General features: G+C 48.8%; 2 protein-coding genes across 4 annotated transcripts in view; one reads left to right on the top strand and one right to left on the bottom strand.

Moving 5' to 3' along the window:
• TARDBP (TAR DNA binding protein) overlaps window positions 1-2,970 on the top strand; it is an 8,028-nt gene extending 5,058 nt beyond the window's left edge. The window contains exons 4-5 of the mRNA XM_012662565.1: window positions 465-635; window positions 1,046-2,970. Of these exons, the coding sequence (XP_012518019.1) occupies window positions 465-635; window positions 1,046-1,576 (702 nt within the window). The 3' untranslated portion in view covers window positions 1,577-2,970. The remainder of the gene's footprint in view (window positions 1-464; window positions 636-1,045) is intronic.
• A 2,420-nt stretch (window positions 2,971-5,390) lies between these two features.
• Window positions 5,391-19,473, bottom strand: MASP2 (mannan-binding lectin serine peptidase 2). Of its 3 annotated transcripts, none has more exons than XM_012662562.1 (11): window positions 19,435-19,473; window positions 19,122-19,350; window positions 18,804-18,981; window positions 18,028-18,159; window positions 15,958-16,154; window positions 15,511-15,658; window positions 12,891-13,009; window positions 11,137-11,215; window positions 8,342-8,476; window positions 7,768-7,842; window positions 5,391-6,525 (listed from the first exon to the last, which is right to left on the bottom strand). In XM_012662562.1, the coding sequence occupies exons 1-11, from the start codon at window positions 19,437-19,439 to the stop codon at window positions 5,762-5,764; spliced, it is 2,061 nt and encodes a 686-aa protein (XP_012518016.1). In that variant the 5' UTR covers window positions 19,440-19,473; the 3' UTR covers window positions 5,391-5,761. The 3 variants fall into 3 exon arrangements, with proteins under 3 accessions (XP_012518016.1, XP_012518017.1, XP_012518018.1); XM_012662563.1 differs by having other exon boundaries at window positions 5,756-6,525; window positions 18,028-18,090; XM_012662564.1 differs by lacking the exons at window positions 5,391-6,525; window positions 7,768-7,842; window positions 8,342-8,476; ... (2 more) ...; window positions 15,511-15,658; window positions 15,958-16,154 and adding an exon at window positions 16,166-17,428.
• Window positions 19,474-23,727: the final 4,254 nt, after the last annotated feature.

Below are 23,727 nucleotides of genomic sequence, written 5' to 3'. Positions count from 1 at the left end.
CAGGACATTGCTTAGTCATTGACTTTCTTAAATCCAAATATATTCATGCAATACATAGTGACATCTCGGTCAAAACTGAGCTACATAATACCACAGTAGTCCCATAGGATTAATAAGATTGTGATGCCATATTTTTACATGCCTTTTCTATGTTTAGATATGTTTTGATACACAAATACTTACCATTTTGTTGCAGCTGCCTGCAGTATTCAGTACGGGAACATGCTGTGCAGGTTTGTAGCCCAGGAGCAACAGGCTGTACCATAGAGCTTTTCGTTGCTTTTTTAAAACTGTGGTACAGAAGGCATGAAAGAAGTGCTGATGCAAAAACTTAAGGATGTGCCTACTTTTTAATGATTCACCTGCTATACAAGGCAGAAAGATTTTGTTATATCCTACCATAATGCTCTTTTTATTGCTCATGAAATATTTCTGATGTTTTTTCTTACATTTGATTTGACCAGCAAAGCCTAGATGAGCCTTTGAGAAGCAGAAAGGTGTTTGTTGGGCGTTGTACCGAGGACATGACTGCTGACGAGCTGCGGCAGTTCTTTTGTCAGTATGGAGAAGTGGTAGATGTCTTCATTCCCAAACCGTTCAGGGCTTTTGCCTTTGTTACATTTGCTGATGATCAGGTATTTTTCTCCTTAATACTCTGTCCTAGCTAATTAGGTAATTTCTTTTGAACACTTCTCAACCAGCTGATTGTCATCTTAGCTGAGCTTTCTGACCTTGTGAGGTTGGCGGTATATGGGCCTAGATATTTGTGATATATCTAAAATGTCTAAAAGTATATTTACTTCTAGATATTTTTCAGTGTGTGGCATCTGGGAATGTTACATATCTTTTGAAAATAAGCTGAGATATCACTGCTGCCATTACTAAAGCTAAAAGGCTTTATTGGGGGTTTAAATGAAATGAGAGAGTTCAGGCTTATTTTTTCTACAGCTCAGATACATTATGCTTGAAATCTAGGTTTTATTGCTACTTTGATGTATGAGTCAATGGTTTAATCTCCTTTGTTTACATCCGTTATTTCTTACAGGTTGCCCAGTCTCTTTGTGGAGAGGACTTGATCATTAAAGGAATCAGCGTCCATATATCCAATGCGGAACCTAAGCACAATAGCAATAGACAGTTAGAAAGAAGTGGAAGATTTGGTGGTACTCCAGGTGGCTTTGGGAATCAGGGTGGATTTGGTAATAGTAGAGGGGGTGGAGCTGGCTTGGGAAACAATCAAGGTAGTAATATGGGTGGCGGGATGAACTTTGGTGCTTTCAGCATTAATCCAGCAATGATGGCCGCAGCCCAGGCAGCGCTGCAGAGCAGTTGGGGTATGATGGGCATGTTAGCCAGTCAGCAGAACCAGTCGGGCCCATCAGGTAATAACCAAAGCCAAGGCAACATGCAGAGAGAGCCAAATCAGGCCTTTGGCTCTGGAAATAACTCTTATAGTGGTTCTAATTCTGGTGCAGCGATTGGTTGGGGATCAGCATCAAATGCAGGGTCAGGCAGTGGTTTTAACGGAGGCTTTGGCTCAAGCATGGATTCCAAATCTTCTGGCTGGGGAATGTAGACTGGGTTGTGGCTGGTTGGTACAGAATGGTGGGAATTCAAATTTTTCTAAACTCATGGTAAGTATATTGTAAAATACATATGTGCTAAGAATTTTCAAAATTGGTTTGTTCAGTGTGGAGTATATTCAGCAGTATTTTTGACATTTTTCTTTAGAAAAAGAGGAAGAGCTAAAGGAATTTTATAAGTTTTGTTATATGAAGGGTTGAAATATTGAGTGGTTGGAAGTGAACTGCTGTTTGCCTGATTGGTAAACCAACAACACTACAATTGATATCAAACGGTTTCTCCTGTAATAATTTATCCCTGGACTTGTCAAGTGAATTCTTTGCATGTTCAAAATGGAAACCATTGATTAGAACTACATTCTTTTCTCCTTGTTTTAATTTGAACCCCACCATATGGATTTTTTCCTTAAGAAATTCTCCTTTTGGGAGATCATGGTGTCACAGTGTTTGGTTCTTTTGTTTTTGTTTTTTTAACACTTGTCTCCCCTCATATACAAAAGTACAATATGAAGCCTTCATTTAATCTCTGCAGTTCATCTCATTTCAAATGTTTATGGAAGAAGCACTTCATTGAAAGTAGTGCTGTAAATATTCTGCCATAGGAATACTTCTGTCTACATGCTTTCTCATTCAAGAACTCGTCATCACGCATCACAGGCTGCGTCTTTGACGGTGGGTGTCCCATTTTTATCCGCTACTCTTTATTTCATGGAGTCGTATCAACGCTATGAACGCAAGGCTGTGATATGGAACCAGAAGGCTGTTTGAACTTTTGAAACCTTGTGTGGGATTGATGGTGGTGCCGAGGCATGAAAGGCTAGTATGAGCGAGAAAAGGAGAGAGCGCGTGCAGAGACTTGGTGGTGCATAAGGGATATTTTTTAACTTGGCGAGATGTGTCTCTCGATCCTGTGGCTTTGGTGAGAGCGTGTGCAGAGAGCAATGATAGCAAATAATGTACGAATGTTTTTTGCATTCAAAGGACATCCACATCTGTTGGAAGACTTTAAGTGAGTTTTGTTCTTAGATAACCCATAATAGCTGAATGTGTTAAGTGAAACGATACTTGTATTTCCCCTACCCCTTTGTCAACTGCTGTGAATGCTGTATGGTGTGTGTTCTCTTCTGTTACTGATATGTAAGTGTGGTAATGTGAACTGAAGCTGGTGGGTTGAGAACATGGACCGAGCTTGTGGTGTGCTTTGCAGGAGTACTTGGAAGCAGAGTTCACCAGTGAGCTCAGGTGTCTCAAAGAAGGGTGGAAGTTCTAATGTCTGTTAGCTACCCATAAGAATGCTGTTTGCTGCAGTTCTGTGTCCTGTGCTTGGATGCTTTTTATAAGAGTTGTCAATGTTGGAAATTCTTAAATAAAACTGATTTAAATAATATGTGTCTTTGTTTTGCAGCCCTGAATGCAAAGAATTCATAGCAGTTAATTCCCCTTTTTTGACCCTTTTGAGATGGAACTTTCATAAAGTTTCTTGGCAGTAGTTTATTTTGCTTCAAATAAACTTATTTGAAAAGTTGTCTCAAGTCAAATGGATTCATCACCTGTCATGCATTGACACCTGATACCCAGACTTAATTGCTATTTGTTCTTGCATTGTCCAAAGTGAAAAGTTTTTTTTTTTCTTTTTAAATCTAGTTTTTAATAAGTCTGGGTGACCGCACCTAAAATGGTAAGCAGTACCCTCCAGCTTTTTCTTAGTGCCTCTGTGCATTTGGGTGATGTTCTATTTACATGGCCTCTATAAAATCTCCATTGGGAAATCATGCCTTCTAAAAATATTCTTATTTGGGGGAGTGGGCAAAACAATATTGATTATTTTCAGATGCTTTGTAGCAAAGCATGTCAATGAAAAGGGAATATCAGCACCTTTCTAGTTTGGGATTTGAAAAGTGGAATTAATTGCAATAGGGATAAAGTAGAAGAAACCACAAATTATCTTGTGCCTAAAATCCATTAAGAAGCCTGATAGCTTTAAAAGCTAGTAGGGTGGGTTGTCTGTGGAAGTGTTAAGTGAAATGGGCTTTGTCCTCCAAAGGTGGAGGAATGTAGTATTGAATAAAATCACTTATGAACTCAGACTCTCACCATGCATTGTTAAATGTGTAAAAGCAATAATATATTCTTATTGTACTTTTTATGTAACTACTAATTCTGTGAGAGTTGAGCTTATTTTCTAATTGGAAGAATGTGAGTTTTTGTGTTGGTAGTTTACCTAATGCCCTCACCTAATTAGATTATGGTAAATAGGTTTGTCATTTTGCAAGTTATGTGTTCTAAACATTTATAAATGAAGTCATCCTTTAGACTTGTGATCGCCACATTGTTTTGTTAATGAGTTTCCTCTGTAAAAGGATCTTGAGTTGTTTTAAATTTTTTTTTTCTGCATCTAAATCTGCATGATTTCCAAACCCTGTACCATCTGAATTTTGCATTTTAGCACTTGCACTATTACTCAGCAGCAGTAACATGGTAACACTTAAAATGGTATTCGGGGACCTCCAAAGACTAAACTGACAAGCCTTCAAGGAACCCAGGGGTAAGTTAACTTGTCAATGGCATGGTTTTAATCCCTTATTTACACTTGTGTAAATCTAGTTACTGGCCATAGAAGGCTTTCACTGTTGAGTAGCCTTTTATTAACATGTTTATGGTATTACATAGCTATGGGTATTTATTTCTACCCTAAAAAAAATTGAAGTTTAGAAGTACTTAAACTATTTGGCAAGATTTGTTTTTAAAAGTCTATTTGGTCATCTAAATGCATTCATTCTAAAAAATTTTTTGAACCAGTTGAATAAAAATTTTTTGTTGCTTACCACAGTTTAGTGTCTGGAGTCTTACTGGAAAAACATTTCTTTTTTATATGTGACAAAGATACTGGAAATTTACTTTTAAAATTTGAGTCTCAAGAAGTTGTACTTCATATTCATAGGCACAAGGGAAATATGGCCAAACTCATAGTCAACTTATATACAAGGGTGACTGTTTAGCTAGACTGAAAACTTATTACATGTTAACTATTAAAACTTTTTAGGGAAGAATAGCCAAGTAAGATGAGATTTTTAAGGTTAAATCAACATTTTGTCCTTAGTAGGAAAAAGCAGGAAGTTAACTACTCAGTAATTCAGAAGATACATGTTATTAGAATAACTTTTTGTTGTTGAGTAGCTCTTAACTGTGACTTAAAGTTCTATGCTTTATTCAGCTCTTGTATGATTTGTGTTCCGTTGTTTGGCTTAACTGTGCCCAAGTATTTCATATTCATTGTTAGAAGAAAAAGACATTACAGAATTTATCTATAATATCACCACTATTTCAATGTTTTTCATCTTGTGGTAAAGCCACCTTTGATTCAGTCTGATGAATTTGAACATTATTTAGGTTATTTCCAATTGCTAAGAACATCCTTGCAGCTAAATTAAATTCGTAGCATTGGAATTGCTAGGTCAAAGAATATGTATGCTGTTAAGGCTGTTGATACGTAGTGCCCATCTATGGCCATACTACCCTGAATGGACCCAGTCTCGTCTGAAATGTATTGCCAAATTGTCCTAAACTTAGAAAGTTTATATTGTCGTTGACAATGTGAAATGGTACTACTATTCCATGTTCCTTTTGTCTGGCAATTTGATAAGTGAAAAATTATATTCCACCATTTTGTGGCATTGGTTTTTAACATACACATCAGTCAGTATCTGGGCTACAGTATCAATGTTTCCGATTTACCCAAAAAAAGGATTCAAGCTTATTCCTGAAACAATACTGCTATAATATATAAAGCAGTCTTGGAGATCAAAGAATAAAAACAAGTTTAAAAAACAGTAGAAAAACAGTCGAAGAGCCTGGACAGGCAATTTATAGAAATGCAGACAGCCAGTATGAAAAGATACTGGTCTTTCTGAGTTTATTAAATGTAATTTAAGCAGTGAGTTTATATTGGTTTGGCAAAGATGAATGTCACTACAATGGTTTGTGTCGCCTTGAATGGAGTCAGGATGGAATTAAACTGGCAAGCAGAAAAGTAGCAGCAGTCTCACCTGGAGTTTGGTTTTGTTTTGGGGGTGGAAGAACAACTGCCATGTTGATGCTTTTCAGGTCACATTGCTGCTAAGATCTTTTATAAGTATTTCTAAAAATAAGGAATCAGTTACTGATTGAAGACATGCAAATCAAAAATTATTCATTATGTTCTTGATCCAGGGAATGTAGTTACTGACTTTCGTGTAGACCCCGTACTGCCCTGCTTCCCCGCAATTCACGGAACCCCAGGACACTATTCCTCCCACAAACCACCTCTGTGTCTCATTATCTAGAAACACTAATGCCCCTCCACTGTCACCTCTACAGCTATCCTTGCCCCCACTTTCCAAGCCAGCACAGAGCATGTTACCAGTTACCCTTCCACCTGGATAGGGCTTCTTTTCATATGCAGCGGTACATTTTTGATGGTCAACGATTGGTATGTCGACAAACATTAGACTTCTGGCAAGATAACCCCTTTGGGTTAATCCCCATCCCGATGTGGTTCCAATGTCATTTGTCCCCATAAAGGATTCAGCTTCTTTCTTTGGCAGACAAATAGGCGTGATGTTGCTATTGATTACAACTTTGTCCTTCAGTTTAATCAGCGCTATGTCGTTGTCAAACCCAGCATCATGAGTATAACCTTCATGTATAAAAACAGCCTCAGCCCAGGCTTGCGTGTAATGAGGTGACAGTCTCTTCAGGGCACCCATCCGGATGTCCAGGGAAGATGCGTCTTCCTTGTGCTTGTACACAGCATGAGCCGCTGTGAGGATCCAGTTGTCGTGTATCAGTGCACCTGCTGCGGTCGTTTCTCCTAGTAACAGCACTTGCCAGGGAAAATCACCAAGCTTTGCTTTTTGCCCTCCATATATACGCCCTCCTGTAGTACGCGTTGATAGTCCACAGACTGAGGAGAGAAGCAGATACACAGCCTTTGTAGAGACTCAGTGATATTTTTCTTAAACTATTACCATTTTGGAGTTGTGTATGCTTGGTGTCAGCCAAAAATTTTATTACATGAATTGGTGGGTGTCCACCTATACAGGCAAGTGAGGCTGTTTTGAAATAGCATAGTTCAAAGACCTGATAGAAACCTTTAGGTATTTCTTAGCTCCTCAGTAAACGAGATGAGTGAAATTAACTTCTAGAAATTATTTTGTTTTGCTAGAAGAAGTTAATCTATAAGATTGGGGAAATTAATAGGATAGGAATTATCTGAGCTGATGCAGTGGAGGATGTGTGTAGAAAATGGAAGGACAATCTTTTTGTTGCTGTGTTTTCCTCTTTGTAAAATGGGGTATTTACTATGTAATTTTGGGAAAGGAGGAACTAAGGTCAGTATCAGGATTTGCAAAATTATTTTTATCTTTGAACATGTAAATGTTTTAAAAATTAGAATGTTGCAGTGGTGGCCAGGACCCTTCAGGTTCAGAAATTATTTTTGGTCTAGTTGATTCTTCCAAACACTAAATTTTATTGTCTTTATTGCAAACTAAACTCATTAATGTAGCATATATGTTTCCTTTTGTGGCAGTGTACTTATATTAAAACTTACAAATGTTATGTCAGCCAAGTATAGGTTTTAAAAAAACTAATTTAGGCCAAATAACATTGGGGTAATGAATATATTATTACCTTTCTGACTTTTTTTAATCACTCTATTCAACTATTATCTTTGGAGCCAATTCTGGTTAAAAAAAAAATTTTTTTTTTTAAGTACTATTAAAGGGCAAATTGCATTAATGTTTAAAAACTAGATGTCATTGAAAACAATTGCTTAGGGAAATAATGAAGTTATTAACTTTGGGTTTTAATAGCATTTTTACGGAGAAGAAAAGTAACTCAACAGAAGAACTCATGTTTATAAATGTATAAATTGTTCAAGATAATTTAAAAAATCATTTAATTTTTTATGCTTGCCTAGTTATAAGGTCAAAAATAATCAAATGACTGATGCAGTCAGCACCTAACAACCTCTCCATATGGAAAGGGGATAATGAGAACATATTATTTGGAAATAACAACTTAGCATAGCAGCCAAGTGCTGAAGTTACATTTCTGCCTACCACAGCCAAAGCTCTGCTTACTGTCTCCTGCCCAGTTCTACTTTCCATCAATTAGGAATCTCTTGTATAAATGTATCCATTACCAGGCTCGCAGACTGGGAGCGATCTTTCTCCTTTGGAGCTCGTCCAGAATCCATCAGCCTCACACACATATTCACCTGCAAATCATTCGAAAAGCAAAAATGTTTAACTGCATGTGTAAGATGGTTGCCATTTGCTCGAATACTCTCTTGAAAAATGTCGATTCTTGAGCATCAGTGGGAAATAGAGGTGTCTGAGTAACCATTTTACGTGATTTCATAAATAGGGCTCTGCATTACCATGTTTGCTTGCAAAGTGGAAACCTTTTAGATGTGTAACTTGAATATGTATCAAGATCTCAAGTGCTTAATGATAAGGTTTTGACTTGTTAAATTAAACCATTTGGAATATATTGTGTGTTTGTAGTAGTCATTTACTAGATAAGATCTGTTTTCAGATTCTTGCAAATTGACTTTAAAGTCACCTTAGCTATAATATTTCACTTAGCAGGTGGGAGAAGTGCCTTTTAATCTTTTGTCTAGCCTTAGCCAGAAATGTCGCTTAAAGTTTATTTTCAGACCATGAGGGCTCAAGTTCCAAATGCCACCTACCCCCAGTTTTGAAAAATGCACTCACCGTCACCCGTCTTCATTGTGTAGAAGGTCTCTTGGCAGCTGTACTGAATCACAGCTTTGTACGTGGTCACTTCAGGACCTGTGACGTATTCCACCCGGCCACTCGGTAGATCATCGGGAGGGCCACAGTCGACAACTAATAAAGAAATGGGGGAGGGAGGAGTCCACTTGTAATTTCAATGCTGACACGAAACCGGTCTATAAGCAACTAATGTAGACAGGTGGTGGTGCGTGCGGTACTAAAACTTGAAGCCATGTTCATTTCCTCTGCACAGTGGACATCGTCCATTTCATCTCTAGAAATGGAGAGAATCCCTTTAGTGTGATCTTAAAGCTCACTCTCATCCCTGTTACTAACTAAATGGCTGGACTGAGGGGAGTCGACCCTGGGGGAAGGAGTGGTGTGATTTGAAACCACTTGGAGTTCTTAGGGCCCTCACTGCAAATGTGAAAAAGATCAGCAGAACAGCAAGATACGTGGCACAGTCTGGGTCGAGGTAAAATAGTACCCAGTTTGCGATTGGGAAGGTTGGAAAGGTAGACAAAGACACAACAGAGACTGAAGGACTCAACTTGTTCTGATCCCTTTCATAAGCTGAACTTTTTAGAAGACCTGGAAGTGCTGGTTAAAAAAAAAAAACAAAACTTGAGTTTCATCATTCATGCCTCGAGCAGTTGTTAGGAGGAGGGGAAAAAAAATCAAAAAAATCACAGGACATGACTAATGTGAACTAACCAATTTGTGAGACAAAAGACAAAGCAATTTCAATCTAAAAATTCTCTGTACAGTAGCAACCAAAAACTGTTGGTGTGTTTCCACTGTGGATATTCAAAGATTACACAGCAACTTATTTTTTTCAATATTTTAACTTTTTTTTTGGTAGGGCCCTAATTCAACGGGACTGGTGTCCTTAAGAGAAGGGACACCAGGAGTGCACAGGCACAGAGGAGAGGCTCTGCAAGCCGAGGACAAAGGCTTCGGAAGAGACCGACTCTGCTGACACCTTGATTCTGGACTGCCAGTCTCCAAACGGCAACTTAAGAGCTGCGTGCCTCAGGCTAAGCCTAGTGAATGCTTTGCCTGTTGCTATCTTTCATTTTCACAGCAGCTTTGATGTGGCCGTCTTGTCATCTGTAGATGAGAAGAAAGGAAGGGGGCGTGATCAGCCCACAATCACACAGCAAAAAGCAGCAGAATCAGGCAAAATCAGGGCTCAAAGCCAGACCTCTGACTCCCAACACTGTTTAGTGCCGGTTCATCTTCACTGATTTAGATAAAATGAGCATACAAGTGAAGGGACACTGTGCAGCCAGAGAAAGAATGAGTGGCTTCGCCAGGTGCGGTGGCTCACACCTGTAATCCCAGCACTTCAGGCAGCCGAGGTGGGAGGATCACCTGAGGCCCAGAGTTCCAGACCAGCCTGGGCAACATAGCAAGACCCCCCCACCCCCACCCCAGCTCTACAAAATATAAGAGTTCACTGGGTGTGGTGGCCCACACCTGTAGTCCCAGCTACTCTGGGGGCTGAGGCAGGAGGATCGCTTGACCCAGGAATTCCAGGCTGCAGTGACACAGTGAGCTATGACAACGCCACAGCACTCCAGCTTGGGCAACAACTCTGTCTCAAAAAAAAAAAAAAAGTGGCCCTGTTAATATTTAGATTGATGTGGAAAGATCTCAACAATATGGGGAGAAAAGCAAATTGCAATCAGGTTTAATATCCCATTTTGGTTAAAAAGTAAATAATAATGAAATATGTGTTCGTATATATAGCATAGGCGATAATGGAAAGGAATAGACCCCCAGACTCCTAGTGGTGGTTTGGGGAGATTGGGCAAAAGAGGTGCTCACTGTCCGTGTATTTTTTTGTAAATTTCTATTCTTTCCCAAGTAACATGTACATACTTTGATAATTGAGAAAACACTAAAAATAATTTAAGATACATGATTTTTAGTTAATAAAATGGTAACATACACCATTACCCCAGTTAGGGGTACGTGTGTGCATCACACAAAATACCCCCATCCCCACCTGCGGTCACGTATGCGTGTTCACACGTGTGAGGTGTGTCATTGGAGGGATACACACCAAAATAGTCACAGTGATCGTACTCTCATGCGGTGGTATTATGGGTATTAAAATCTTAGTAATTTTCTGTACTTCCCGTCTTCTATGGTGAGTATTGTTACTTTTATGCTTAGAAAAATATCTTCAAAGAACACACTTTCCTAAAGCAAATACTTTCCCTAATAGCTCGGTCCTGTTTTAACCTCCCGGAGTGCACTGAGAAGGGAAGAGAAGCAAACTGGGACCTCAGCCCTGATGAACGGAATGAACCTCCCGCCCCCACCCCAGAAGCCGCAGAAGCAGCGAGGGCGGCCGCAGAGGCAGGGTAGCTGCAGAGGCAGGGTAGCAGCTGCAGAGGCAGGGCGGCCGCAGAGGCAGGGCGGCCGCAGAGACAGGGTAGCAGCTGCAGAGGCAGGGTAGAGGCCGCAGAGGCAGGGTAGCTGCAGAGGCAAGAGGCAGGGTAGCTGCAGAGGCAGGGTAGCTGCAGAGGCAGGGTAGCTGCAGAGGCAGGGTAGCTGCAGAGGCAGGGTAGAGGCCGCAGAGGCAGGGTAGCTGCAGAGGCAGGGGAGCTGCAGAGGCAGGGTAGAGGCCGCAGAGGCAGGGTAGCTGCAGAGGCAGGGTAGCTGCAGAGGCAGGGTAGCTGCAGAGGCAGGGTGGCCGCAGAGGCAGGGCGGCGGCCGCAGAGGCAGGGCGGGAAGCGGGAGCTGGCGTCACCGCGTGGCCGTACTGCTGCACTCGGGCATCGGCCGGTCCCACGACCCATCTTTCTGACAGACTGCAGTAAACGAATTCAGGGGCAGATGACCCTAAGGAAGAATTAAAATATGAATTTCCTTGTTTGCATCATAAAGTTACTCCCCAAAGCTGTGCTTCCCAGTCGCTCCTATTCTGGTGTTTCCCACCTGCCCGAGGCGGCGGTCACGCGACCGGCATCGGTGTGCGCGGCGCGACGTGCGGGACGCTTGCCCGGGCGCGGCGGTGGGTGTGCGCATCTGCCGCCAACGGCTCTGCTCACTTACTCCGCCAATGTTACGTATCTCATCTTTCAACACGTGTTGGCGTTTTATGAATCAAATGTTGATCTCTGCAGTAATTTGTGATATGTTTTTGCTTTTCACTGTAATCCAAGAACACGTCAGATCTCAAAGTCCCTGCTGACATTCCACCATTTCCTTATATAAAGTGCCGGAGGGTTGTGTCAAAAGTTTGGGGACAGTGGGTGTGATCAGACGTGGATCGAGTGTGGCCATTGGCCAGAGAAAGGCTACCAAAAAACCCACCTGCTGAGCTTTGCCTGTGTGTTCTCCATCAGCTTTCACTGCCAGCATCATTTACAGGGAAATGCTTTTGACTTGCTGAAATAATGTTTTTCTAAAATCAAACATTAAAAGGAAAGATGGCTTTGGCAGAAGCTTTAATGCTTCAAAGGATGCCAGGATTTGGTTTTTTTTTAAAATCAGAAACTGAACAAGTTTGCAGTCCAAGGAGCTGTGGAAAAGAACCTGCCCAGGAAGTTTGCAAGGTGGGAAAAGTAAAGTGTCTCAGTTTTTTGGGGGGTGGGGTTTGACCCTCCGCAGGACTGCAGATTGCATAGCCAGCTATCACTTCAATGTTATTACTCTTTACCACGGGGATTCAGTGACAATTTTGAAGAACATAAAGAGGACGTGTTAATCTCTTACCTGTGCCCCTAAAGCGATATGCTAAGCATTTTTTAAAATTATACTCCTCCTCCCTTAGCAGTGATCACTATTTATAACTTTGCAGAATATACTCTTTCCCAGGGCTGTCTAATTTTTTCTGGGCTCAGGAGTTGTTTCATGGAGAGGTCATTTGAGCAGGGGGAGGATCTTAATTTAGTACAAGGGGCTATCACAGAGCATGTGAGAGAGGGATGGCAAACTCATCTTTCTGTTGTTTCAGCTGCTTTGCAAAGAGTTGCTTTCATGTGTGAACAAACAGAAAAGTTGCCATTTTGATCACCAGCTTCCCAAAGTGGCTTTAAAAAAAAAGGGCAGAGGAGTTGAGTCCACTATCTCTTCCCTACTGCAAAACCTCGTTACGGTGGTCCCTAAAAAAAATGAAAGTAAAAAAAATAAACAGATAAAAAGGAAGATACTCAAGAATAAAATTCTCTACAGCCATTCCTCTTGTCCTCCACAAACTTATTTCTTTGATTTTTATCATTTAAGCATAGGCAAAAGAAACCACCATGCTGTGGCCGGGCGTGGTGGCTCACGCCTGTAATCCTAGCACTCTGGTAGGCTGAGGTGGCAGGATCGTTTGAGGTCTGGAGTTTGAGGTTGCTGTGAGCTAGGCTGGCGCCACGGCACTCTAGTCCGGGCAACAGAGCGAGATTGTCTCAAAAAAAAAGAAACCACCATGCTGACACATGGCTATTTTCCCATTTTCCTTTCTTGTATCTGCTGACATAAATATGTATACATTTCAAAGTGATTGTGATCGTGTTTATTAACTCACTTGCAGAAGCTCATAGCCAGTGTTGCAGAAGATGGAGAAGTTGTCTTTCAGGACGTATTCGGCTTGCACAGGCGAGATGTGGCCGCTAGGTGGTGCCGTCGGATAAGGGCACGGCCGCGCTGCGCAGAGGAGAGCGGGCTTACTGGTTGTGATGTGGGCTCTAGCGGCCAAGCCTGGATTTAGCAATCCAAAGTTCTTGGCTTATAAATGAAACGCTTAACATGTAAAGAGGGCTTGCCACAAATGAGGTAGGGTTCTTAAGATTTAAAACCGAAGACAAGATTAAACTCTCAGTTGCTCGTACAAATGAAGGTTTGTTGCATTCCCTGGGACCCAGCCAAAGGTATGTAAGAAAGCAAGCCAGGCATGTGGCAAGACAGTGCTGTCACCACACGTGGAGTGTCGCCGCCACACCAGGAACTATATGGGCACCGCTCAAACCAAGGGAGGGTGACTGAGGAAAGGAGCTCACTGCACAGGTTTGTCACAGCTCCCCACTTCCCAGGGGTTATTTGTCACCTCCTGAGCCTTGTTTCCTCGTCTGTAAGAGGGGGTGACGATAGCAATAGTCGCTCCAGGGCTGTTACGAGGGTTGTAAGTAAAGCACCTAGGACAGGACAGGGCTTGGCAAATCACACCTCGCAGCAGCCCTGCAGGACGGCACCTTGGCACAGGGGGGAAACCCTGGCTGAGGCGCTTTGAAGTGCTCAGGCAGGAAACTAAAGATAGACTGACCCAGGGAGCCTTGGCCTTCCCCTCATGAGCACCCGCCCATGGTGCCCAGGCCACCAGGGACACTGGCCCCCCAACCTGGCCTGCCCTCACCCCGAGACTTCAGGCCATCCCCACAGCTGTCCATCAGAACCCGCCAATCAGGGGCTGAGTCCCCTCCTCCCTCTGGCAGCTGCTCTCTGGCCCAAAGGTCCCTGCTAAGCTACTGGGGCGGCCGGGTGCACCCGACCCAGCCTGTGTCCTGGCGCGGTCCTCAGTCCCATGCAGGCCTGTCTCTAGGGACAGCCTTGGTGGCCCCGTGGGAGCCTAGGGCTTCTAGTGTTTGAAGGTCTGCTGGGAGGCAGAGGAGTTCTGGTGAGGCCTCAGAGAGCGGAGTTGAGGACGCTGGGGGCAGTCCAGGGCAGCGGCATTTACAGACCCTGGCTGCAGACTCCCAGAGCTGCAGCTCCAGTCCATACCCTCCGTGATTAAAAGCCCACCCGCCCCACTCCCCAACTCATAGCTCATACCTTCACCTCACCATCTATAGCCCGACACCCGGAACATTAGAGGTCTGGGCACAGACTCTTCCCTCACCTGGAACACCTTCCAACACCTTTATCCATTAAATCCAATCTTGGTGTTTCCTGTTGCAAGCTGACTTCCTCAACACCCAGCCCTTGCTGGGCCAGGTCCCTCCTCGGACTCTCACATTGCTCAGGGCTTGGCTCTCAGACTGTGCTTGTTACAGGGCTCATGGTTATGTTGCTGTGACTGTCCCCCCCATTGGACTGAGAGCAGAGGCTATAGGGACTGTGCCTTCTGCATTATGTACCCCTGGTACACATCCATGGGATTGGGAGGATGAATGGGTGGATGGAAGGATGGGTGAGTGGAAAGATGGGTAGATGGATGGGTAAATAGAAGGATGGGCAGGTGGAAGGATGGGTGGATGGATGGATGGATGGATGGATGGATGGATGGGTGGGTGGGTGCATTTAGGGGTGAGTGGAAGAATGGATGAATGGAAGGGTGGATGGAAGGATGGGTGAGCAGAAGGATGGGTGGATGGAGGTAAGGTGCAGATGGGTGGAAGGATGGCGGAGTAGATGGATGGATGGGTGGATAGTTGGATGGATGGTTGGGTGGAAGGATGAGTGGGTGGATGAATGGATGGGTGGGTGGATAGATGGTTGGATAGATGGGTAGGAGAATGAGTTGGTGGATGGAGGGGTGGGTGAATGGATGGATGGGTGGGTAGATGGATAGGTGGGTGAGTAGAAGGATGGGTGGAAGGATGGATGGGTGGGTAGGTGGATGGATGGATGGATGGATGGGTAAGGATGAGTTAGTGGATGGGTAGATGGATGGGTGGGTGGAAGGATGAGTGGGTGGATGAATGGATGGGTGGGTGGATAGATGGTTGGATAGATGGGTAGGAGGATGAGTTGGTGGATGGAGGGGTGGGTGGATGGATGGATGGATGGGTAGAAGGATGAGTTAGTGGATGGATAGATGGATGGGTAGGTGGATGGATGGATGGATGGATGGGTAGAAGGATGAGTTAGTGGATGGATAGATGGATGGGTAGGTGGAAGGATGAGTGGGTGGGTGGGTGGGTGGATGGATGAATGGGTGGGTAGAGGATGAGTTGGTAGACGGGTGATGGATGGGTGGGTGGAAGGATGAGTGGGTAGACGGATGAGTGGGTGGATGGGTAAGTAGGTGGATGGATGGATGGGTGGGTGGGTGGATGGAAGGATGGGTGGAAGGAGGGAAAGACAGTGGGTACTTCTCCTTAGAGGACCATTGCCTTACAGACCACCCCACTCCAACCTGGTCTCCCTTCCCAGGCCTGGCCCAGAAAGGGTTCTGACTCTCCCCCTGGATCTGAGACCCATTTGCTCACCTGTGCTCGTGTAGTGGATCTTCCAGCCCGTGTGGTCCCCTGACTCATCGGTGACAAAGGTGATGGTCACAGTGTTGCTCTTTGTTTCAATTCTACGAGGCAATGTCTTCCCACAAAATGGGCCATATTCCCCTTTGTCTGTTTGAATCTGAAAAAGAAGAGGCCCATGAAACCTCAGGACCTGCTGCCAGGTGTCCTGCCTGGGTTCGAGGGGAGCACCCCCACCCCCAGCCCTTCGGGGAGAGCTGGTAAGGCAGACCCGGGCCGAGGATGGAGGGTGACCCGCCCCCCTCACTCTGAAGGCCACAGCCCGGCTTGGACTCCATGGAGTCTGCAGAGGTGGGGGGTCGCTCAGCCGGACAGGAACACAGGGGCAGCGCTGCAGGACATGGGGGCAGCTGGCTGAGGGAGAGGGTCCGGACAAGGTGAGGGCCCCAGGAACCAGACCTTAAGGGAGTCGTAGGGGCACTGGGCTTCGGGGTGCGTCTCCACATCAAAGGACTCCATGAAGTCCAGGATGATGCTGAACCCCTCCTCTAGGCGGATGCTGTAAGTGCAGCTGGAGAGTTTGGGGTACGGCCGTGGGTATTCAGGGCTGCTGAGCTCCCCAGACCGCTCGGTGGAGACCTGGCCCGAGCACAGGGCTGGGAGGAAGGACGACAGAGGACGGGGTGGAGTGACTCCACGCCCATCTGTGAGCGCTCACCACGGACAGCAGGGTGCTGTCTCTTGGGAGTCTGGCAAGGGACAAGGATGGACATGGCTGGGACATCTGTGACCCTGGCCTTGGCCAGCCCAGCCCAAGGCATCAGCATCGCCAGGGGGAGGGCTTAGGGAGGGGCTTTTCTTGCTCTGAGGCTTTAGCTAAAACAGGCAGCACCCAGACTGCAGTTGGCCAGGGCCCTGCTCACAGCCCTGGGAGGGCGAAGGCAGGGGTTCTGCCAGCTCTGCCGGGGAGGCGGCACCGGACGGAGAAGGGAGGGAGGATTCAGGGAAGGGGCGAATCCCTGGCCTAGGGGCCCTTTCCTCCTTCGCCAAAGCCCCCACCCAATTCCCAAGTTCATCCACCAGGGGTCTCCCACCCACGCCCAGCCAGGACCAGCCCAGCCTCCCCAGTCCCCCCAACAGTCAGGAAGGGCCTCTCCTCTGGTCTGGGCTCTGCCCTGGGGGCAGTTCAGAGAAGTTCAAGTCCACAGGGACTCCTCCCTCCTTCCTCACTGCGACAGCTGATTCTGCTTCGGCAAGATGGAGCGGAGGCTCAGCCACTCATGGAAGGTCTGTCCCCGTTCCTGCTGCCGCTCCCCCCTCCCCGGGCTGCAGGGGCAGGAAGGATGAGGTGAACGCAGCCAAGGGAGCCGGGAGGCTTCTAGGGAGCGGGGAGTCCTTGGGGAGGCCAGACTGGCCCTCAGTGAGCCTCCCTGGGTCTCTCCACTCTGGCTCAGGCCCCCCGGGCCAGCACACAGGGGCCCCGAGTTACCCTCTGACCAGGAGGTGGGCCAAGGGTGCCCCGAGCTCAGCCTCTGGGGAGCCGGTGGGGGAAGAGCGCACAGTACCCCCGTCCCCCTGTGAACTCAGGCAGGGCCCTGCCCCCTCTGAAGTCTTCAAAATGGGGCTGGAGAAAGCCCTTCTGGCCAAGGAGCCTGGGGCCCATGGAGGTGGCTCCCACCGAACAGGGGTTCAGCAGGCTGCAAGGAGGGTGGGCAGAGAGGAGAGGCCCCCGGGGTGCACGCCATGCCCTCCCGCCCCAGAGACACGCTGCAGCAGGTGGAGGCGGCAGGTTTATTGTTGGGGCCGTGGGGGCTGGACGGGGCTGAGGGCTGCAGTGATCTCGGCCCGACCCAGAGCCTTGGCCCACGGGGCGCTCTGGCTGCCGACACCCGGGGCAGGCCGGAGCGGAGGGGAGGCTAGAGGCTCTGCTCTGGAAGAGAGATCGGGATGGGGGAGAGACACCAGTGGGGGAGGCAGGGTCAGAGCCGGGGGAGCGGGGGGTCCCGTGGTGGCAGCCAAAGGGGTCAGCCTATGGCGAACCCTTTAGTTCTGTGGAGGGAGGGAGGCCGGAGAGCCAGACGTGACCAGGGGAGCCAGCTTAGGTCCCCCAGTATCCCACCCCAGGAGCTGTGACTGTCCCCCTACTGGACTGGGACAGAGGCTTCGGGGACTGTGGCCCAAGGGGGGAAGTGACTGTATGGGGGAGGGTTCCCAGGGCCCAGGTGGGGCCAGGCACTCAGTGGGGACCTAACACAAGCTGTTGGCGTGAGCGAGCTGGAGAGGGAAGGAGAATGAGCGGAGGATGGGAGGATGGCGGGAGCGGGAGGAATTCGCAACGGGAATGGGTGCCCGGAGGGGCGCAAGGTCAAAGCAGCAGCAGGGTGAGGAGGGCCTAGAAGCACGCTGACCCCAGGGCCCCCAGGACCCTCCGTGCTGCTGGGGGAGCAGCGGTGGCCTTGAGGAGTCAGGTGCATCCTGGGAAGGGTGGAACTGGGCGCAGGCTCGGGTCCCCCCCACAGCCACACTCACCTGAGCAGGTGCGCTTGTTCCGGTGGAGGACGTAGCCTGCGCGGCAGGAGCAGTAGAAGCCACCTAGGTGGTTGTGGCAGTGGTGGTCACAGGCAGGCATCTCTCCCGGGGGCACCTGGCACTCGTCAATATCTGGGGGACCCCCAGCCGGGGTCAGGAGGGAAGGAGGTGGGACAGTGCTCTTGCCTGGCCTTGGACTTGGGAGACCAACCACCTCAGTGGCCTCCTGAGAGGCCTCATTGTGTCCCAAGGGGGGCTGGTGCACGGCCAAGTTCTTTATGGGCCTAGGGTCATTGCAACCTGCCTGTGTCGCTGGGAGGGAGACACAAACACCATCTCTTCTAAACCAGTGAGAGGCTCAGTGTCCTGCCCAAGGCCACCCAGCTAGTGACGGGCACAGCCAGCAGTCAAACCCAGGAGACACGGCACCCCTGCCTGGCAGCCACTTGCCCAAGGTCACGCAGCTTTGGGCCAGAATTTGAGATTGAGCTCTGTGGGCGGTGCTCCCCTGGCAGGGCCTCACTGCCCACCTGTACATGGAGCCCGTGGCCCCTGGGTCGTCCTTAGGGGCGATGGTCCCTGGCTCACTCGGGGCTCAGCCCTGTGAGCGGGGGTAGCTGTTACTGGTATTTGCACTGTGGACGATGTCAGGCCATGGACCCCTCTTCTGCCCCAGGGGAGGTGGAGACATGAAGGGCAGGGCTGGCCTGGCCTAAGGCAGAGTGACCCACCATCCCAGCTGTGGACAGGCCATCTGAGGACCCCGCTCAGCTCACCCTCTGTTGCATAGAAGGCCTCGAAGCCCGTGAATGGTTTCTCATTGGAGTAGTCAGAGCGGAAGGTGACGTCCAGGCTGGAGCCCGGAGAGTAGAAGGTGTCGTTGCCGGGTGCCCGCTCGGTGTCCGTGCTCTCCTGCCCGCACAGTGTGGCCAGTACCTCGGTCCCCGCGCTCAGCTGTGGGGGCGGGGGTCACGGGGAGGGAAGGCCAGACCCAGGCCTGCCCTCCCTCGTGGCCCAGGCCACCCCGCTCCAAGGCGTCCCCCAGCCTTGGCCAGTCCTTGGGGACCCCCAGGCCATTCCCGCCCTGCCGGCACCTTGACGAAGTCATACTCGCAGAGGTAGGAGAGCTCCAGGTCGAAGTGAGTGAAGTAGAGGCGCAGGCGGTAGCCGGGGGGAGCAGTCAGGGTCCAGCGCTGTTCCCGGTTGTTGGGATACACCCCCGGGAAGTTAGGGGACGCCAGGCGCCCGAACACGGGCTCAGGCCACTGTGGGCCCAAGGGAGTGGCAGCCGAGCCACACAGCAGGCCCAGGAGGACGAGCAGCCTGCGGGCAGGGTAGGGGCAGTGAGGGCGGAGGCCTGTTCTCCACTCCTCACCCTGCGGGGTGGCTGTGGGGGCTCCTACCCACCTCATGGTGTGCCGTCAGCTGGCCAGGCCTGGTCTGCCGCCCTGCGCTGGCCTCACCTTTGATCTGTTTGTCCAGCGACCTGGCCCTGCCCCCAGGCCCCTGCCCTGGGATTCCGGGAACGACCCCATGACATCTGCCCGCACAGAGTCCAGGCAGGGAGCGCAGGGCGCTCCAGAGCTCTGCACTCACCCCCATCTGTGTTCCCGTCTCAGAGGGGCCTCTGAGGTCGGCCTGGGTCTCCGTACCACTCACGACGGTGAGCACTTCTAGGTAGAGACAGAGCCGTGAACACACGCACCTACTCCCTCCTCACACCCGGGTATGAGATAGAAAAAGGAATTTCTGCAAACTCATGGTTCCATGAGGAGTGTGGGAGAGCAGACAGCAGCATGTCTGGAAGCTGGAAGAACAGATGGACAAGTGTGGAAATAATTGTCTAGAAAGCACCTTCTGAGCTGGCAGTGGAACTAGGAATCTGTGGCACCAGGTCCCTTGGGCAGTGTTGGAGAAACTAGCCAATCCCTGTTCCCCAGCCCCAGCCCCAGCAGAGACTTGGGGACTTCTTGGAGGGAGTGACAGGGAGGGGCCCAGCGAGGAGGGAGTGGCAGTTAGAAACAGGCACTGAGCAGACAGATGGGCTGTGGAGAGCCCAGCCTGCCTCCACACTCCACTCCTGGAATCTGGGGCCACCCAGGCTTCCCCCTCTTTTCCAGCAAGCGTGATCAGCCCAGGAGGAAAGACCTAGAGACACTGACTTTTGAGGCTCCCCAAGCAAATGCTGAGCCACGTCACTCATGGTGACAGGCAAGATGACAAGCCCCCCTCGTGCTCAGAGCTTCCAAGTGGCTTTCTGGCCCCCACTCTTCCATATGAGCAGAATATTCAAGAATACAGGAACAGAGCAGAGAGAAGAAAATGTCCAAGACCAAAGGGAATCAATATCTTCAGGGGAAAGAGATGCAGAACAGAAACGCTTAAAGAAGAGCATTCAGAGAACAAAAAACCAAACAGTTTTAGGAAATAAAAAGTCTGATAAAAATGAAAAAACTCAATAAAATGTTTGGAAGATAAGATTGAAGAAATCTTCCAGACAATAGAGCAAAAAAGAAGTGAAAAACTGTAAAAAAAAAAAAAAAAAAAAAAAAAATAAAGATAAAATTAGAAGGCCTGCACAGTGTGTCAAAGATTGAATAACAGGAATTCCAGAGAAAGATCAAGGAAGCAGAAGATGCTCAAGCGGGTTTGATGTAATTAACAAGAAGAAGAAGAAGAAAACAGAAGGGAGGAAATTATAAACAAAATAATGCAAGAAAACATGCAGAACTGAAGAACATGATACTGATTGAAAGTGTCTCCTAAGTGCCCCGGAAAACAGACGAAAATAGACCTTTCCACGTGATATTTCAAAACACTGCAGAGAAAAATTATGTTCTACAAAGAGAGAGAGAGAGAAAGAGAAAATGAACAGCAAAGCACATACAGGGGATTAAGAAGAATTATTTTGGAGCTCTCAGAAGAACACTGGAAACTAGAAGGGTGTATGGTGGCAGCTGCCAAGGTGGCCTGCAGTGTGTCCACCCGGGGTATTTGCCCCTGTGGTGTCTGCCCCATGGTGAGTGGCGCTGTGGGTGGATGTCACTGAGGAGCTGGGTGTTACTCTGTGGCCAGCCCGTAAGAGACACTGCCCCTTCCACCGGCTCTCTCTGGGATCACCTGCCCTGGGGGAGCCTGCCGCCATGTTGCGAGGGTGCTCAAGTGTCCCTCTGGAGAGGTCCATGTGGGGAGGAGTAGAGCCAGAAAGGGGAGACCTGGGGTCTATGCCACCCGGCAACAGCCAGCATAATTGGTGAGCCAGGTGGGTGAACTACCTGGGAAGCAGATCCGCCCCAGCTAAGGCCTCAGGGGACGGCTTTACCATCAATCAAGCTTGAATGTGGAAAATGAAAGTTTTATACATGTCAGATTTTTATAAAGTTACCTCGTCTCCTTTCTCAGAATGCTACTTCGGGATGTGCTCCACCAGGACAAGGGAGTGGGCCTCTCGCGGGGGCTCACACCTGTAATCCCAGCACTTTGGGAGGCCAAGCTGGAAGACTGCTTCAGGCCAGCTTGGGCAACGTAGCAAGATCCTGTCTCTACAAAAATTTTTTAAAAAATTAACTGGGTATGATGGTGCATGCCAGTTCCAGCTACTCAGGAGGCTGAGGCAGGAGGATCCCTGAGTCCAGGAGTTCGAGGCTGCAGTGAGCTACGATGATGCTACTGCTCTCTAGCCCAGGTAACAGAGCAAGACCCTGTCTCAAAAAACAAAACAAAACAAAACAAAACAAACAGAAAATAAAAGAAGGAGTAGACCCAGCAAAGGGAAGACATGGGGTCTAAGGGACAAGTGTTCAAATAGGGGCATCCATTTGGGGAAGCCAGAGGCTCTGGCAGAGCCTTCAGCAAGGTGAAAATGACAGACACCTGCTGGGTCTGAAGATTTTAAGAGGAGCTTTAGAGAATTGGTGAAAAGTTTGGGGCTAAATTAGTGACACATTTATGGAGAACTAAGTAAATGAGAACAAACCAAAAGCCTTCAGGGAAAACAGGAAGCTGTGCAGAAGTTGTCAGAGCTGACTCCGTGCCCCAGCTGGGAAGGGGTTTACCCCGTCTAACTGCACCAAGGCTGAATCACAGCTCATCAAGGCGATGACTTGATCGCGCAGAGCGCGGTGCGGGCCAAAGCCACAGACCAGGACTCGTGCTGATGAGCGTGTTCCTTAGAGACAGAAAGGTGACTGTTTTCTCCTACTGCACTTGCACACAACACTGAACACTTCCGTAACACGCACGTGGGGGCGTCCCCCCACATACCACCTGGTGTCCTCTAACTCCACGCGGTGCCGACACTACCTACCTGGAGAGGGAGTGAGACCCCACAGGCTGAGGCACAGTGCCCACCCCCACTTCAGACGCCAGTTGCAATAGTGCGTTTTCACCTGTACTTCTGACGACCTACTATACACCGGGGCTGCCACTATCCCTCCCGGGGTCTGATTCATTTGCTCAGACGGCTCACAGAACTCGGGGAGACGCTCACTCTGACTGCCTTCCTGTAAGGGTAGCACAACGGGGACAGAGGAATAGCACAGGTGGGGCCTGTGGGAGGGACACGGAGCTTCCACGCCCTCTTGGGGCGCCACCCTCCAGGAACCTGGAAGCCCTCACATCTCATTGTTCAGTTGTTGTCACAGAGCTCATCTCTGGAGGGTGGGGCTGAAGCCACTGGGTCTTTCTGGTGGCCCACCCCACCCTGAGGCTGTGTAGGGACCCTACCCTAATCACCTCATTAGCATAAACTCAGGTGTTCTGGAAAGGAGATGGTCCTACCAATCAGGAAATTCCAGGAGTTTTAGGAATGTGACGGGAACTGGGGACAAACACCAAATATATTTATTATACTACAGAAGGTAAATGCCCAAATAATCAGCTGAAAGAGAGACGGGGTGGGGGGGTGGACGCTATTTTTCTCCTAACAAGCCCCATGGAACTATGACTCCTTAAACCAGGGGCAGGAAGGATTTTGAGAAATACCTGAAGCGAGCAAAAACCTAGACAGGACCGAGTTTATTCCCCATGCCGCAAATGGGCACACAGCCCTCCCCACGGTTTCTGGGACTCGTGGGACTCACCAAAGCTGCTCTCGCCTCGGTAGACCAGCCGGCGTCGCGCACCCGGACACGGGGCTCGGGGCTCATCCCTAACGCCTGCCCCTGGAGGCCGCGTGCGTGCGTGCGGGGCGCGTCCGCCGGCAACTCCGACCGCCAGGTTAGGCGCTCCGTTCCCCAAACGGCCCCAGCTGTTTCTGCAACCAGGGCCGCCCACCCCCTGCTGTCTTCCCCTGCCAGGTGATCCAATCATCCCCATCTCACGTGCTTCTAACTGAAGCTTTGTAACGGGTAAGCTCAGGGCTGTCTTATAGACGGCGTGTGGCCAGAGCGTGCGTGGCTCTAGGTCCCACAGCCCACAGGAGGCCGAGCTGAGATTTGGACCCAGCTCTGACTCCAGAGCGCCAGGGGGAAGGCTCTCAGACTTAGCCGTCACAGGCTGGCCCCGCCTTCTCACGGCCTGCTTGGGGCTTGGTCGGTGAGCGTTGGTTGGAGAGGCCGTCCAACAGGGGTGCAGGGACCCCCGGGGTGCCTAAGCGGAGCTGTAGAAGCTGCCGGGCCCAGGCTGGGGTGAGTGGAGTGGCCCTAGCTCATGTCACCACATGTTTCAAGGCAGCCGTTCTGTGGCGAGTCCCCTCCTCAC

Source organism: Propithecus coquereli, unplaced genomic scaffold (genome assembly GCF_000956105.1).
Source record: "Propithecus coquereli isolate 6110/MARCELLA unplaced genomic scaffold, Pcoq_1.0 Scaffold77, whole genome shotgun sequence".
In the NCBI taxonomy this organism is placed as follows: domain Eukaryota; kingdom Metazoa; phylum Chordata; class Mammalia; order Primates; family Indriidae; genus Propithecus; species Propithecus coquereli.
Note: the sequence above shows the minus strand (reverse complement) of the source record. Positions and strands in the feature narration are given on the sequence as shown.